This window comes from Dendrobium catenatum, unplaced genomic scaffold (genome assembly GCF_001605985.2).
Source record: "Dendrobium catenatum unplaced genomic scaffold, ASM160598v2 fragScaff_scaffold_72, whole genome shotgun sequence".
In the NCBI taxonomy this organism is placed as follows: Eukaryota; Viridiplantae; Streptophyta; class Magnoliopsida; order Asparagales; family Orchidaceae; genus Dendrobium; species Dendrobium catenatum.
The window spans coordinates 764,858-782,663 of NW_021318534.1; the positions used below are offsets into that span (position 1 = coordinate 764,858).

At 34.9% G+C, this 17,806-nt stretch overlaps 1 protein-coding gene across 2 annotated transcripts in view; it reads left to right on the plus strand.

Moving 5' to 3' along the window:
- Positions 1-4,897: 4,897 nt before the first annotated feature.
- The window catches only part of LOC110108489, a 31,714-nt gene continuing 18,805 nt past the window's right edge, over positions 4,898-17,806 (plus strand). The window contains exons 1-6 of one of the 2 annotated variants that reach the window (XM_020839160.2): positions 4,901-5,054; positions 5,168-7,403; positions 7,773-7,902; positions 7,999-8,087; positions 8,519-8,754; positions 17,451-17,537. In XM_020839160.2, coding sequence (XP_020694819.1) covers positions 5,211-7,403; positions 7,773-7,902; positions 7,999-8,087; positions 8,519-8,754; positions 17,451-17,537 — 2,735 coding nt within the window. In that variant the 5' untranslated portion in view covers positions 4,901-5,054; positions 5,168-5,210. Of the gene's footprint in view, positions 7,404-7,772; positions 7,903-7,998; positions 8,088-8,518; positions 8,755-17,450; positions 17,538-17,806 lie in introns of both variants that reach the window. The other variant, XM_020839159.2, reaches the window with a different exon arrangement.

Genomic DNA, 17,806 nt, shown 5'->3' on the forward strand with positions numbered 1-17,806 from the left:
ATAATAGAAGACTCTAGAACCATACACCTAAGCTAATAAAGGATAGAAGACTCTAGAACCATACACCTAAGCTAATAAAGGATAAACTATTCCTAAGGATTTATTCTACTAAAGATGTTCCTACATCACATATCATTTCCTTTAAAACACATAAAGTCAATGCATTTTTCATCACATTTTAGATGATATTATATATAAGTGTGATGTGATTGATATACAAGAAAATGTTGGACATTATATATTTATTATGATATATATGATATAGCATGCTAAAAATTCAATGATTTGATCAGGTGTAGGGTGTACTTCTCATTCAGAAATAGAGGTGCTTCATCTATTATTGTAGATTAAAAAAATAAAAATTTCATTACCACAATTAAGGATAGCTCTATTTGGTTTGAAGAAGTTGAGAGAGAGAGAGAGTGAGGAAATGAAAATGAAATATTAAAAAAGATGAATTGAAAATAGTTTTATCCACTTGTTTGATTAAGGAGAAAGTGAGTAAAAAGGTTTTTTTTTGTTAATAATAAACAATAATTTGAAGAATGAACACAACCTAATTATAATGTTATTTATTTTTTCTTGTTTTACTTCAACATTTCATTGGGTTTCAGTGAAAACCTATAAAAAGAAATGTACAAGTTATAATTTCCTTCATAAAATCAATTTCTTATAAATTATAGTAAAACCAAATGATCAAATGTAGTTTTGATGCAAAAAAATTTTCCTATCCAATTTCTCCAAAACAAATGCTGCCTATGTAAAAAGAAAGAAAGAAAAAAATCAACAAAACCTTCTTGAAGGTGACAAAGCTTCTATAATGACTCTTTCAAAACTCTTCTTCATGAAGAAGGCGACTAACGAGCTGCTGTCGTGACTCTCGATCTGAGAGGGACAGTAGATGAAGGCAAATGAGATTTTTTAAAACTCTTGTTCACGCAAAGCCGAAGAGGTGGAGGATAGGTAGTTTGTGAAATACGAAGGGTCATGTCACATGTAGGGTTCAAAAAAAAATTTTTTTAATTAAAAGATATATGAAAGGTTGATATTTCAGTTGGGAAGAAATGCAAGCCATACTTACATAGTAGATATGCCACTTGAGTGCCTCTAAACTCTAAAGCATGTTGCAATGCAAATCTAATGATGTGACTTTGTCCTTTCAAATTGACCACCTCTCAAAGCTTTTAATCTTCCTCACAATGCAATGAGACACTAGACCCCTATTTATATTAGGTAAGGACATGTCTACAATTTCATATGTTCGCCAGCAACAACAATGATGGTGAGTTTTGCTTTACTCTATTAGCCTATGTAATTTTTTGTAAATACTCTTCATCAATCCTCTCCATTGATAACTCCTTTAACACTCACTATTAATTCCTCGATTTAAAAATATTATTCGTGCCTTATCATACTCTTATAACTCCTAGTGCATACATGACAAAATTCATTCATTCAGAATCAAGTTCTAACACCTCCACTTGGATACACATGAGCATCAATAAATAACTGTAAGCATTTCCTTCTTTCTCACATATTCAATCACAACACATTCAACATGTATATATATATATATATATATATGTATATACATCGCATAATTATACACAATTTTACATTTACAACAATGTAGTTATAATTTCAGGGTAAATTTATACGCACATTTCAACATTTGCTAATCACAAAATCATTCACACATAATGTTAACAATAACATTTTAAAGCTTTTATCATTTGATGGCAACTTTTATCAAAATACGTGCATGCATCAAAACACTCAAAACTCCACATAATTAGAAATATCTAGTGAAAATTTGGAATAAAATGTCAAAATGTACAAAATAAGAAAAAAATATACCAAAAGTTACAAGTTGAAGATTTTGTAGATGTTAAAATATTTCAATTTATGCCATTTGTGAAATTTAAAGCCAAAACTCATACTATTAAAAATAAATATATGATAATTATAGCCTACCTTGATTTGAACAACTTTTCTAATTTGCCTGATTGACCTCCAAAATGAATTTTCTCTCTCTAAAAATCCTCCTCTCTCTAGCTGACAAATCCAATGAATGATAATAAATTTGATAATGAAACTTTAGTGTATTTTGATATTTATGAAAACTCAAAAGTTATATGTTGAAGATTTCTAGATGTTAGAATATCCCACTTTATGCCATTTGTGAAATTTAAAGCAAAAACTTTTGTAAAAACTCATACTATTAAAAATAAAGATATGATAAGTATAATATATCTCGATTAGAATAACTTTTCTAACCGGCCTGATTGACCTCCAAAATGGATTTTGTCTCTCTAAAAATCCTCCTTTCTCTAGCTAACAAATTGAATGAATGATAATAAAATTTGATAATGAAACTTTATTGTATTTTGATATTTATAAAAATTCAAAACACAACATCGTAGCGCCCAAAGGCCTAGCCCCACAAAGCTACTAGAAAACTCTAAGCTCTATTTAGAATATATAGAACCCAATGTCACAATGCCCATAACCAGTATCACCATACTCCAACATAAAGAACTTAGCAGTGCAGTGCTCCCAAAAAACATCTCTATTCTACCAGAATATCGAAAGCTCAACGTCACAATGCTCAAAATGTAGTGCAAAAATGCTCCTAAGGGATTTGTCTACAATAGATTTTCACACATACCCTTATGACTAATTTCAAATAGAAAACAATATAGAACTTTACAAAAATATAGAAAATGCAATAATCTGAGCATGCCAATCTTATCAGATTAGTTCAGGTCATCACAAATTATTCTTTAAGTATTGCTACAATAGTCCTTACAAAGCCCCTCTTCAATTATAATCAATGCCTAACATTAGCATTGATATCCCTTCAAAACTGAAATCAAGATAAGTTCTCAAGTTAACTTTGTCATGCAGAGCAACCTTCTTATTATTTGTTATAATATTTACAATATTAGAGGAAGAATTTATCATCTTAGTATTGTGCGCAAATCCTACAGACATATAGATAAATAGTCCACAAAACACGTAAGATACATACATTTTTACATGAAAAACTTAAAAAGAAAAATATTATAGTTGTACATGTTAAAAATTATATCAATAAAATTTATGTCAATCCACATCTCTCTATTATCAGTAGAGTTGGGATTGCAGGTTCTAAATAGTAGGGAATATCTCATGTGATATTGGTGGAGAATGTTGAAAGATGGTGATATTGAAGCGAAGCCAATGGAAAATGATAGATGTCAATGTTGTTCAATGATGATGAAAAATATTAATGTTCGAGATCCGATAGCAGAGAGGCTAAGGCTTCGTTTGGGACAGCTTTCTTACTGCTTCTTAAAGCAGTTTTTTAGTACAAAATTTTTAATACTTATACTAGAAAGCCGCTTTAAGAAGTAGTAAGAAAGCCGTCCCAAACGAAGCCTAAGTTGTTAATGTTAGTAGATATGAGGCAATGGTTTATGGGAGTTAGCGATCAATCGTGTTGGTCAACTAATGGTCTTCAACATTAGGCAAAATTATTTGTTAAAGGATGAGCAATGTCTGTCTCTGGCTCAGAAGCCATGGTCTTGGAAATTACTTAACATGACTATCCTTCTAATCAAATGAAACTCTGAGCAAACAATAAAGGTGGAGGATAAGAATGAACATATGAAATCCATAAAATGATCATTAGTTGTTATGATGATAATCATTTTGATTATAAGCACATACAATTTGGAGGATGCTTGATCATCTCTAAAATGGCTTTGTTAAGTTTTTAATTATGATTTTAAGTATTTGGATTTATTACTGTTTTTTAATTTTTTTTTACTAAAAAAACTGTTTTAAAAATAATTAAAAAGCTATAGAAAAGAAGCCTTACACTGGAGATTAAAGAAATTCATGTACAGAATTGTATACAATTTTTCTTATTTACAGGCTTAATTGAATGCAGTCTGGAGTCTAAATATTCTAATATTTCTTTCTCTTTCTTCTGTCTGTGCTCCCCCACCCCTCACCTAATCCAAAACAATTTAGCCTGTAGATATGAGGCAATGGTTTATGAGAGTTAGCGATCAATCGTGTTGGTCAACTAATGAATGGTCTTCAACATTAGGCAAAATTATTTGTTAAAGGATGAGCAATGTCTGTCTCTGGCTCAGAAGCCATGGTCTTGGAAATTACTTAACATGACTATCCTTCTAATCAAATGAAACTCTGAGCAAACAATAAAGGTGGAGGATAAGAATGAACATATGAAATCCATAAAATGATCATTAGTTGTTATGATGATAATCATTTTGATTATAAGCACATACAATTTGGAGGATGCTTGATCATCTCTAAAATGGCTTTGTTAAGTTTTTAATTATGATTTTAAGTATTTGGATTTATTACTGTTTTTTAATTTTTTTTACTAAAAAAACTGTTTTAAAAATAATTAAAAAGCTATAGAAAAGAAGCCTTACACTCGAGATAAAAGAAATTCATGTACAGAATTGTATACAATTTTTCTTATTTACGGGCTTAATTGAATGCAGTCCGGAGTCTAAATATTCTTAACATTTCTCTCCCTTTCTTCTCTCTGTGCTCCCCATCCCCCCACCCAATCCAAAACAATTTAGCCTACTTCAGGGCGAATTATTATGCCCGGTCATTGGACGTCTGGACATCCAATTCAGACGCATTACGTCATCAAATATACTGAATCCTGATGTATTTTGATAATATGACGCATCTGAATTGATGTCCGAACGAATATGAACACCGGACATAATAATTTGCCCTGTGCTCCAGAGCTGAGGAAAGTAACCGGAGAGGTAATTTCTGAGTCGCGGCGGAGAGGGCAAAAAAGAAAAAGAAAAATGGAACAGCAGATTGGCTCGGCCAAATGAATTTAAAAAAAACCTAACACTCCGGTTAAAAACCCGAACGCAGACCCCAAAAATCCCTTCCCTCCTATACAGAGATTTCCTTATCGTTTCTTTTTCACCCCTATAAATTCGTCTCTTCTTCTCCCGCGGTTTAGTTAACCTTCCGCTCAATCTATTCCGATCGCCTCGCTCTTACTCGAAGTAAGCGTGTTCATCTAAACTCTACTCACCGAATCCCTGTTTTTTTGTTATTCTGCGTTCTCCTATGGATCTAGGGTTTGTTTTGCTGTTGCTGATCTCGCAGTTGTGATTAGGGCGGTGTGTTACTTTAGTTGTTTGTGGCTTTGGGGCTCTGCAATGGGGAAGGATGGGGATTATTCCGAGGGGGCTAAGGTTTACGAGTCGAAGAAAGAGAAGAAGCGGCGGCTAGCGATGAAAAACGACGCGGAATCGGAGGAATTGGTGATTGCTCCGCGAGTGGAGATCTTTCAAGCTGGGAATGGTGCTGCCAGTGGGAAGCGGAATATAGTGCTGGAGAAGGGTGGTGCTAGACAGAAGAGTTTGATAGGAGGAGATGTGCTCAAGAGGAAGTTAGGTGGTGAGGGAAGTAAAGGAAAAGTTCTGGAGCCGAGGGCAGATAGGAAGAGTAGGGAGATTGGTGTTGCTCAACCTGACGGTGAGGATATAGAATCGGAGCCTGTGGATTCCGTGGGGAACCAAGCAGATACTACTGTAGGGAAGAGCTTGGTATCTCTGAACGATAGCTATGAGATTACAGGCAGTGCCAAGGAAAAGGTTTTTGAATCGAAGTTCTACAGGAAGAGGAGTATGGGTACAGGTGATGATGAATTTAGCAGGAAGAGAGCAAAAGCCGAAAATATGGATTCTGTTGACAACCAAAGTGAGAAGTCTGGAGAAGACAATAAGATTATGGGCGACAGCAAGGGTGATGTTCAGGTTTCCAATCTGTCTGTCCCAAGGGTCAAACATGGGGATGAGGACAGCTCAAGTGAGAGAAAGTTTCAGCTGAGTCCGAGAACAAGTAGCAAGTCAGATGCTGTTCCATGGTTAAGACGATCTGGTCAGAGAGAACCCCGAAAGGTGAAGGATGGCAGATCTTCTGACGTTGGCATGAAAAAGGAGGTGGGGGATGGTGGAAGTTCACAGCACAGCTACATTAGGATGCATGGAAAAAGTGGCGTTTTGAGGGTTTTAAAGAGCAGTAAGAATGTTGCTGGCTCTGAAAATGCCACTGATCAATGTGAGGAACAAGGAAACACGATGAGACTGAGATCTTTCGGCACGAACAGGTTGAGTTCGTCAAACCATCAGTTAGAGAGACAAGTTGACAAGAAATCAATCTCTAATGTCAAGCTGCGGAAGAGTGCAGGAAGAGTTTCTTCAGAAGATACAAGCAGATCCAATGTTTCCAAAGTAAATCAGGAAAATATATCTCAAATGAAAAGCTCAATGAACACAGATTTGTTGCATGGCAAAAAATCTGGCTTGGCAGCCAAAAAAACGAAAAATACCGATGAGTCAAATGGAAGTCGCAGTGCAGTTAAAAACAAACTACGGGAGCAGATAAAAGGCATTCTTTTCGATGCTGGCTGGACGATTGAACTTAGGCCTAGGAGAGGCAGAAACTATGAGGATTCTGTCTATGTTTCACCTAAAGGCTCAGGTTATTGGTCAATCACCAAAGCCTATGCGGTATACCTGAGCGAATTTAAAAGCGCTTGTGATGATAAGGAAAGTTCTGAAAAAGAACCTAAAGCTTCTTCTTTGAGGGATGGCGAGTGCAAAGAGGCAAATTCTACATTTGCTGTCATACCCCCAGAGGTATTACACGTGCTTAAAAGGAATGTAGTTAATAAAAGAAGGCGTAAAAATGAAATGGAAGATGCTAAACAGAAGATTGGAGGGGGAAAGAGAAAAAAAAAGGCGAAGGTAATCACCAAAGCTAAATACTCTAAAGATAAAGGAACGTGGAATGATGTAGGGAGAACAAGAGTTATAAAGAGGAAAGTAATAGTAAGAAATAGTAAGAGAAGAGGTTGTGCTCTTTTGGTTCGTGGCTTTAACCAAGATGAAGGATCAGAAAATGGTGATTATGCCCCATATGTTTGGAAAAGAACAATTCTTTCATGGATGATAGATTTGGGAGTGGTACCCGCTTTTGGAAAAGTGAGGTATATGAACAAGAGGATGTCAAAGGCATTGCTGGATGGACGGATTACAAGAGATGGTATTCAGTGCAACTGCTGTAGTAAAGTTCTTACGGTATCAAAATTTGAGATTCATGCTGGCAGTAGGCTGCAACGGCCATATGAGAATGTATGTCTGGAAGGGTCGGGTATATCCCTGTTGCAGTGTCAAATAAATGCATGGGAAAAGCAGGAGGAGTCTACACGACGCATTTTCTATGATGTAGACACTGATGGGGATGACCCAAATGATGATACGTGCGGCATCTGTGGAGATGGTGGCGATCTGATCTGCTGTGATAGCTGTCCTTCAACTTTCCATCTCGCTTGTTTAGGCATTGAGGTAGGTTTGATCCTTTTTTTTTTTCATGAGTCAAGGTAGCGAAGACCTTATGTTGGACCTCAATGCATATGGGGAATTCATGCTGGAGAATTTCATTTCTTCTGCCAGAAGTCTTTTACTTTAGTTATTGTATCACATGGACCCTGTAGAGGTGTTTTTAATGCTGAATTAAGCATTTTTAGGCTTTGTTTCTCTCTTCTCTCAATTGATCTCTTGTTTTGTTGTGTTTTCTCCATGAGAATTTTTGCTTGCGTGGTTGTTGTGGTTGGGTAGAGCCTTGTGTTTTGTACAATTTGAGGGTGTACCACTGTCGATATCTCCATGCATTTTTTAGTTTGCTATTTTACTTTAAGGGTTCTCTTTGCACAGATGCTTCCCACTGGAGATTGGCACTGTACCAACTGTTCTTGCAAATTTTGCGGTGCAGCACATGATTCTGTAGCTCTAGACGGAAATGTATCTAATACATTATTTACTTGCTCGCAATGTGCACGGAAATGTAAGAGCTTCTACAGTCCTCAGTATACTACCATTTTTTACATTACTACATTAGAAGATGCCCTTGATACTTTATTTGGCTACTAAATTTCTGTAGTTCACAAGGATTGTGTTCCCGAGGATGATGTTGTTTCTACTGTTCCCAATAGCTCCTGCAATGTGTTTTGTGGGCGAAGTTGTAGAAAGGTAACAATGACATCTTTAACTTTTTAAGGAACTTGGTTTTCATCACTAGTACATTTTTTATCATATCTTATTATTCAATCATTCACTTCAGATTCTTCATGCCTTTTTGTTATATTGCGGTGCTGTATAAGATATCTATTCTGAGCATTGGTTTCATATTCCCTTTATCACCAATCTTTTCAAGTAGCTTTGAGTCTGCTGATTCATTTTTTTATATATTAATCGATTGAGCTTATGTGGCAGAACTTGGAGCATTTTACTGAATTTTATAGAAATGGATCGATGAGCATACTTTTTTAAATTTCATTGCTTTATCTTTTGAATGTATTTAGATAATGAGTTGATTTTATTATGTTGTTATTTCAGGTAGGTTGAAGCCATCTTAAACTTTAAATTGGAGAATGAATCTGATCATATTCTCATTTCTGTAGGTGTTCAGGAAGTTGCAGAAGCTTACTGGGGTCAGGAATGAGTTGGAGCCAGGATTTTACTGGAGCATAGTTCGCCGGTTTGAAGACCATTCCAAGTCTTTGTCTAGAATGGCTCAAACAGTGGAAAACAACTCTAAGATTGCTGTTGCATATGCTGTTATGGATGAGTGCTTTGTCCCTATAACTGACCAGAGAAGTGGTATTAATCTGATTCACAATGTTGTGTATAACTGCGGGTAAGCATTAGGTTTTTTTAATTAGTTTTGCCTCCATGCAAGGTTAAACTTTCTCCAAAAATATATGCTGCTGCTTAGTTTTTAGCAACTGATAAGAATTTCAATGTAAATACTATTTTCCCATCTTGTAATAAACTTGTATTTTTTCTATTCTCCTTCACTTGAGTCTCTCCAGCACTTGGTTGTTTTTCATTGCATACAAAATTGTTTATCCCAATTCTGTTTGACCTTTTCTTCTACCTTATACACCCACATAAGGTACTGTTTGAGCTAATTAATTTTGTTGTCGCTTTGGGCTTTGTAGAATCAAGGTATGTGAGTGCATAATTCTAAGGTTTAAAATTACGCAATTGGGTATTTAGATGTTTTTTGTTCGTGAGGCGATTTATAAGCCTTAAAGCATTTTGAGACGTAAGCCTCAAAATAAAAAAATTGCATAAAGTGAGACTAAAGGTTAAAAATAATTTTTTATATAATACTTAATAATATGTTAAATGATGACATATGAACTTTCTATTGAACTATGAAGTAACAAATTAATACATATAGAATAAAAAAATGTACAAGACGTAACGTAATAAGTGACAAATTATGTGAAATAGAATTGAAATCCAAAATATTCAAGAGCAAATAATATTAAATATAAGAATTGCATAAAAATATTATATAACACCAAGTTCAATTCCAAATTCTTAAATAATTTTTAATTTGAAAATAATAATAAAAAAAAGAATTCCAAATTCTTTTTTTCTCAGTTCTCTACTCATGCACATTTAATTCCTAAAGAAAATTGAAATAGTTGGTAACAACTCATAAATCTTTTGCACTGTCATCATTGAGAAGGTCTTTATTTGAGTCGTTGTTATATCAAATTGGTCTCTCTTGCCTCATCCTGTGGAGTTCACTGCCTCCCAATCTGTTTCTTCTTCCCTTATTTCAATCATCTCCCTCTTTCATGAATGTTTTTCATCAAAATAAAAATGAGATTAAGACTCCAAAATTCTTAGATGAGGTGGTAGTGGTGTGCGGCTTTCAAGTGATCCCCGACGGTAGGCTATGACGGTGGTGGTTGGGGTTGGAGGTTGAGGTACTCAAGAAGAAGTTGTTGCGGATCGGGGGTGTATGAAGGCATAATTTGTTTGGGGCTTTAGTTTGGAAGCTATCTATTTATTGAAAGGGTTGATGGAGTAGTTTAGAAAGTAGTTTAGAGAGAATAAGGAGAATCTATATATGATATTTATTTATTTAGAGAAAGCATATGATAAAGTTCCAAGAGAAGTGCTATGGAGAGTTCTAGCAAAGAAAGGGGTTAATAATGTTTATATTCAAGTCATCAAGGATATGTATGCTGGAGTTGTTAATTGTGTTCAAACACAAGGTGCTTTGACTAAGTATTTTCCTATTTCAGTTGGATTACATCAAGGATCATCCTTAAGCCCTTATCTTTTTGTTTTAGTCATGAACATTTACACGAGGATGTACCCTGGTGTATTGCTAATGATATTCTTTTTGCTGATAAGACTAGAGAGGGAGTTGAAGGTAAACTCAAATTATGGAGGTCAATCTTAGAGTCTAAAGGTTTTCGTTTGAGTAGATCTAAAACTTAATACATGGAGTGTAATTTTAATAGTAATAGATCTAGTGGGAGGTCTGTGACTTTGAGCGATCAAGTCATTAATAAGTGTACTGATTTTAGGTATCTTGGGTCTATTGTTCAGAGTGATGGTGAAATAGACGGGAATATTATTAGTAGAATTCAAGTTGGATGGTTGAAGTGGAGGAATGCTTCTAGTTTATTGTATGATAGAAAAGTACCATTCACACTTAATGGAAAATTTTATAAGATAGTGGTGAGACCTGCAATGCTTTATGGCGCAGAATGTTGACCATTAAAAGAAAAGCATAATATTAAGTGTTGTCTGCTGGTGATGAGGATACTCAGGTGGATGAGTGGATTTACTTTTAGAGATAGGACACGAAACGAGCATATCCGTGAAAAGGTTAGATTAGCTCCATTGTCAGATAAGATTAGAGAGAGTCTCCTTAGTTGGTTTGGTCATGTAAAACAACGGCCTTCCAATGACCCTGTTAGGAGATTAGATGTATTAGATTTGGCCTATGTTAAGAAAGGTAGAGATAGACCTAAAAAGTCTTGGTTAGAAAATATTAGAAATGAGCTTTCTTTATTAGATTTAAATGAAAGTTTAACTTTTAACAAGACACAATAGAGAAAAGTGATTCATGTAGCCGACCCCACATAGCGGGATAAAGGCTTGATGTTGTTGTTGTTGTTAGTCATAATTGGAGGATAATTGGATTACATGTTGAAACAACATAAAAATTTCACTTTATGTTTTTGTCTTTCTCCTATCAAAAGTATGCTCTAAGTATTTTGAACTACTCGTGTATTAAATTATAATAGACTATTTGAATGTCCAAGAAATGGAACCACAAATATTTTCATATGCATTTGAAATTGTTCATTAAGTAATTTTTTATGTATGCATGTGATGGATGATCAAATGATCTAGATTGTGCATGAAATCATGAATGCCATTAGATATAATGATGTTTGAGAGGATCAGGGGCCTTGATTGTCTATTACATGTCCATAAAGTGGAAATTTTAGTGAGGGAAAGAATAGTTATTCTCTCATTTATATGTGTGTAAGGTAAACTTCTCTGATTGTAGGACTAGAGGAGACATTTTCACAACATATGGGTCTGTTTTTTTTTTTTTTTTGCTTTTTTGCTTGTTTTACTTCAAGAAAAAGCAGATATATTTTGTTTTGTGTTGTGTTTGGTTGTTGTCTGCTTTGGCCCAAAACTGTCGTCAAAATCAACTGCGGAAGCATAAATTTTTTTACTGTTGGAAGTGCTTTTAGAAAGCACCCTGCTTATCATCCAAAATACTCCACATTTCCCAATAACCCAATGTTTATCAATTTGATGTAGATCAGTTTAATTCAATGCGTTTCAATTTATTATAAATTTAAAAATAAAATATAAAATATGAATTAAAGATTATCTTTTTCTCTTAAGTTTAATAGTCATAGGTGTTTTTTTAATAATTCAATTTCATTCTATTATGTATTCATTTCATTCTATTATGTATTCAATTTCTTTCGTATCTCAAAATTCAAATTTAACCTAACATATCAATAGAATATGAAAAATCAAAATCAAATAACAAATATAAATGTAGTACTCATCTTCTTTTTGTTTGAATCAACTTCTTAGGGTCTATCCTTTAATCTAAAGTTAAATATTATAATTTAGATTATTTTTTGTTTTAAATAAATAATATAAGGTTATTTTTTATAACATTTTGGTTTCATTCAGCACTCAATTTTAAATTAGATCTAATTAATCAGTAAGATGTTGTAAACTAAAATAAAAAATTGAGTATCTCACCTGCTACGCTCTCCCTTGGCTTGTCTTGCCTCTGATGCTCATGTTATGCCTCCTATGCTTGGAGCAATTATTACATCCGGTCAAATCCGAACGTATCCGAATGTATACCGAGCAATACGGAGTGCTCAATACCGAGTTTCAGGTGACATGGCGCGTGATTATTGGTCTATGAATGCATTCGGTGACCGGACGTAATAATTGCTCCCTACGCTTGGCTGCCCTCGCATCTTCCCTTTTGCTTCTTGTGATCTTGCCACTCCTTGCTTGCTCATGCTGTATTGCAGTTGTTATCGTGTTCTCTATTACTTTGCCTGCGTGCTGGATCTTTCTTTGCTTGTGCCTGTTTGCTGACCAAATGCTCACACCTCTTTATTCCCATCTCTGACTTTTGCGCCTTGCTTTTTTGGTCTAACATGCCTCTTATCAATTTCAGCTCATCTTCTTTCTTTTGGTGCTGTGTTGTGCCTCTCTCTTTTGATTTTGGTCTTCCCTTGGTATCGTTTTCATTCATTACACCGATTGATCCTCATGTAAGAAATATGAAAGATGCCATCAAGGATAGTGAGAAGATAACCATGAAAAAAGAGTCCTATTCAAGATGGAATGATTTCCTAACAAAACTCTAGCTTTATATTTGTAAATGCTCTCTAGTTTTAAGATGATTAAAACCAAAATCAATTTAACTTTCAATAGGCAATTTGAGTGGAGGAGCCAAACACTATGCATTGAGAAATGTGCATCATAAATGAAACTAATAATAGATTTTCAAAAATTGAAAAAACATTGAAAATTATGATGGAACTAATGGCTAAACGGTGGATATCAATAGCTCTCAGAAATAGAGGGAAGCCATTAAAATGGCCTTTTACTTAAGAATATTGATGTGAAAGGGAAATCCTTGCATACAAAGATCAACTCCCAACTTGACAACAATTCTCTTTTTAAGGTGGATGCTAAGCTATGATTGCCTACCTTTGATGACATACAATCCAACAAGGTGGACAATTAGTTAGGGGTTAGAGGCTTATTTCTTCTTGTACAAAAATTTCTTTTGCCCGACTCAAAATGGAATCCTAGGCACATATGTGGTGGAACACAATCCTTAAATTATGATTTATCTCGAACAACTTGGGCAAATTGAATGCCTAGTTCTATCCCATCATCCTTTAGATATAAAGAAGGATCTATTGGCAATAACCTTGACATAATATAAACAAATAGTTCAGGGGTATACTAAAAATTCAAGTGATAGGGCCTTCTTACTCGATGTAACATTACAATAAAAGTAACTCTCATATGTCTTTGTAAAGATCTTTTCAGGGAATTGTAACTATTTCAAGCACATGGTATTATAGAGATTAATTCAATAGTCATATTGGCATTGCAATAAAAGAGAAGAATAGAGCCAGTTACAGAAGCCAAAAGTTCTCCGGAGGCTATGTTTAGAAAGAAAGGTAACCGATAGGAGATTAAACTTTGAATGGGAAGCCTTATTGTTGTCGCAACCAATGCCAGGGCTAATCAAAAGCGTATTGCTGAAGTTGTATCCAGAAAATGGCTTACCCGAAAGGAAGCCAAGAATACTTTGGCCACTGCAATAAGAGTGGAAGAAGTTTGAGTTGTCAAGTGAGCAACAAGCCAATCCAACAATAGTATTAATGGCTACCTATGTCAAACTAGCTCAGAATGAGTTCTTTAAACTCAAAGTGAAGGTATAGAACCATGTAGTTAAGATTCTTATTATGGCAAGAAGAAAAATTTGTCATCTTTCGCTCCAATTCGATGATTAGGATCGCTGATTATCAAACATCCACATCCTTATCTTCTTGGATGGATCAACAATAGTTTTTATCATATGTAGTATATAGTAGGTGAAATTCACTCTTCCTGATCTTTTTGTAGATAAAGTTTTATATGATGTAATTTTATTAAACATGGTTTTATATGATACTGAGAAATCCTCGTAATTCGGGTGACATGAATGCTTTATACTTTAGAAGGGAGCATTTGCTCCGCTTCAATAATGATGGAAGATAGATTGCTGTCAGGAAAGGCATATCCATTGAAGAATTTTTGAAGCAACACCTAATCTAATAGAAGAAAAAAATGCATGCTTAGTCTAGAGCCTTTATATCAGAATCCATACTAGTTGCTCTAGTCTTAGGTACCACATCAGTTTCTCCATTCATGAATCAACGAATCCATGAGCAGCACCAGTGGCTCTAGAAAGAAAGAGGTGGAAGAAACCTTGGAGCGAGCTCAAAAGAAAGAGGCTTGTACTTTGCAGGCGTGGAAGGAGGTTAATAGATGGAACCATGATCTAGAAAGATTTCAAGATCTGTTTAGGAAGTTCCTAGGTCGCTAACAAGTCTATCAACAACTATGAAATATCCTAAACAAGCCCAATTCATGGAGCCAACTATGCCTAAAGGAGTGGGATCAAATGTTGAAACATGGTTTTCGTAAAGAATTAAGCGACAAAAGACATTTGGCAGGTCACAAATTAAATTATTTCAATGGATTTCCTTGCCTATATTTCGGGTATTACCCTTTTTCTATTATTGCAGTTGTTTTAATGTAGAGATAATTGTTATTTTTAATGGAAGTTGCTTACTTTGTAGAAAATGATTATTACATTTTAGCATTATTGTCTCATTTCATTGAATTTTGATTTGTCCCCAAATTTTTTTCTATTATTTCTTTACATAGGGACCTATTCAGATTATTATATCAATATGGAAATGGTTGACTGGCTTAAAATTCTAATTCCTCTCAAATTCTCTTGTTCCTCCCTTGTTATCCTCTTCATCTTTTTTTTTGCCTATCTTTTACCAAGCCTTTTGAGATTGGTCATTTGCATGGTGTTTGTGATGTGAAACCAAACATGCAAGGATGATTAGATTAAGGAATTTGCATGCTTAATGTTAGAAGTCATAATAACTATATCTTTATATTGATTATAAATGACAAAATAAAACACAAAGAGCGGTAAAACAAGCTTAGGCTAAATCACATACAAATGAGCTAAGATCGTAAAACAATCAATTTAATTTGACGTTGCATACATGATTGGTTTTCAATGATGATCCATAAACTAACAATGAGTTTAGATACTATAAGAATCCACTCATTCAATTATCTAATTCACTAGGTCATAGCGGATGAGAATTAACATTATTTATGTGAATCAACTAAATCATAATTGAGAGCGACTAGGAAGATAGGAAATTTGGGGAAGAGTTCACCGTGGTCAAATTCTTAGATCAGATTTGAGGTGCGAGGGAGAAGAACCCGAGTCCGGTGGCTGATCTCGAAGAAATCCTGCGTGTGGACAGCCATGTGGGATCTTCTGGGCAGCAAATGAGAGCCTTCCGGATGGCAAATCAGCACTACAAAACATCCCTCATAGGGGTACAAACGGAAACATGAAATAACTAATAAAAGAAAAGAACTAAAGCATCATAGATAAAGGCTCTGAATCAGGGCCGTCGATCGTCGTCCCCGGCGATGGTACACATGTCGAAATCTGATGCCCTCATCAATAAGTCTTCCAATAGAAAGTCTGGACAGCAGTGGGAGTATTCGGACAGCAGGACAGCCCCTGATCTTTGCCGAAATTCCATGGACACCAGCTATAGGGTGCTGGAAGTCTTCTGGACAGCAAGCTGTAATCTCCAAAAGTGCAAAACTGCAAGCTGTAATCTCCAAAAGTGCAAGACAGCGAAGAAAACGTAAGCCTTAGTAGGGGTAGGGAGAGGGGTAGATTAAATCTGAACTTAATTACAAATTTAATGGGGAATTAGGTTTTATTCCTTTGATATCTAAATTTGAATAATTGGGGAAATTGGGAGTGAAAGTGGGGAGGGGACTGTATTAATTAGATCCTTAATTCATGTGATATATTAATTAAAAGGGGACGGTTGGGGGGGCCGGCCAAGGAGAGAGGAAGTGAGAGAGGTTGTGTATTAAGGAGGTGGGCCTGAGCAATTAAGGGGATTGAATAGTTAAATATGGAATTAATTTGAGATTTCAACTAACTGGAAGTTTCTCTTAATTTATGGGATGATAATTTAAGAATAGTTTGAATTTCAAATTTGAATTTGAACTTAATTTTATGCCTAAATTAGGGGAGCCAAATTAGGAAAGCATTTATGGGAAATTTGAAATCAAAATGTGGGAGGTAAATATGTGGCCGGTGGCTATGGGGTGGAGGTGGAATGCTAGCGGGTGGAGAGAGCTGGGAGGTTTCCGGCGGGCCTGGGATGTAGGGTGGGGATGCCGGCGGGATGTGGGAAGGGGGTGGGACTATAAGCTGTAATCTCCAAAAGTGCAAAACTGCAAGCTGTAATCTCCAAAAATATAATTAATCTATATTTTGATTGCATCCACAGAAACACTAGTTTCTCTATGTCATTGTTGGACTCCAAGGTCCCAACCATTGTCCTCTTCATAAAATTTAGTAGAAATAATGAGATTAATTCACTATTTTGAGGAGAAATTAAAGAAATTCAAAGATGATAATAGGCAAAGGAAGAAGCAACAAAGAAGAGAAAATGAATCCTATGGAAAGAAAGATGAAAGGATTTCCTAGCAAAACCTTAGCTTCACATTGGCAAATGCTCTTTCAATTTTTTTTTTTCAATAATCTTGCATTGGAGCTAAGTTATTGTTCTTCCTACATAGTTATGTGAGGCCCTAGTTATGCCTTGGGACCCCCTTTTTAAACCCTAATTGGTTCATTAGCAGGTTGCACAAAAGATTGTGGAAGTCTTATAAGATCTAATTACCATGGGTAGTTATATTTAGTAGTTTAAATCTCTTAGCCTTGGATAGTGGAGAGAGAGTGGCATAACCTTTCACAATATAATGCTTATGGACACATACTTAGAACCATTTGGAAGGACTTGGAAATCACAACAAATAATAGAAAATGCACTCATCACAAAAGTAGATAAAATAAACATTAGATGATTAGGAAGGAGAAGAGATAGTTGTTGTTCAAATTGATTTATGAAGAATAAGCTTATGACATTAAGCATCACCCAATGGGAACTAATAAAAATTAAGGATTCATAAAGTAGACTCCTAATAGTTGGGATAAGATTATTGATAATGATGATGAGTTGCAGACTTATAATGTTACTTCCGACCATGATCTCCATGGACAATAATGCATCTGACACTGAAGGTTTTTTTTTGAATCTCATATTTATAAGATTTTATAAGTGGCTGATTTAACATTTATGCCAATGGAGCTTACTCTGATTTTCTACTATGTTATAGATCAAATTTCAATCGGCTGAACTTCAGTGGCTTTTATACTTTTATTTTGGAGCGAGGTGATGAAATTGTTGCTGCTGCATCTGTCAGGTAAATATTCGTCCCATCTATGCTTGATAAAAAATACTGCTATAAACTGATTTTGAGTTATCACATACCAGTTAGATATTAATAATTTAATGAAATCGACTGCTCATTATATTTTATGAATTATTTATATTTGTAATTTTAGAGTGGTAAACTACTTGTCAGAGCCAACAATATTTCAATCTTGGGAATTTGTATTGTTTAGCATTAAATGAAACAACTTTTTTTTCTTCCCATCAAAAGTTTGTTTGGGGAGCATGAATGACAGGATT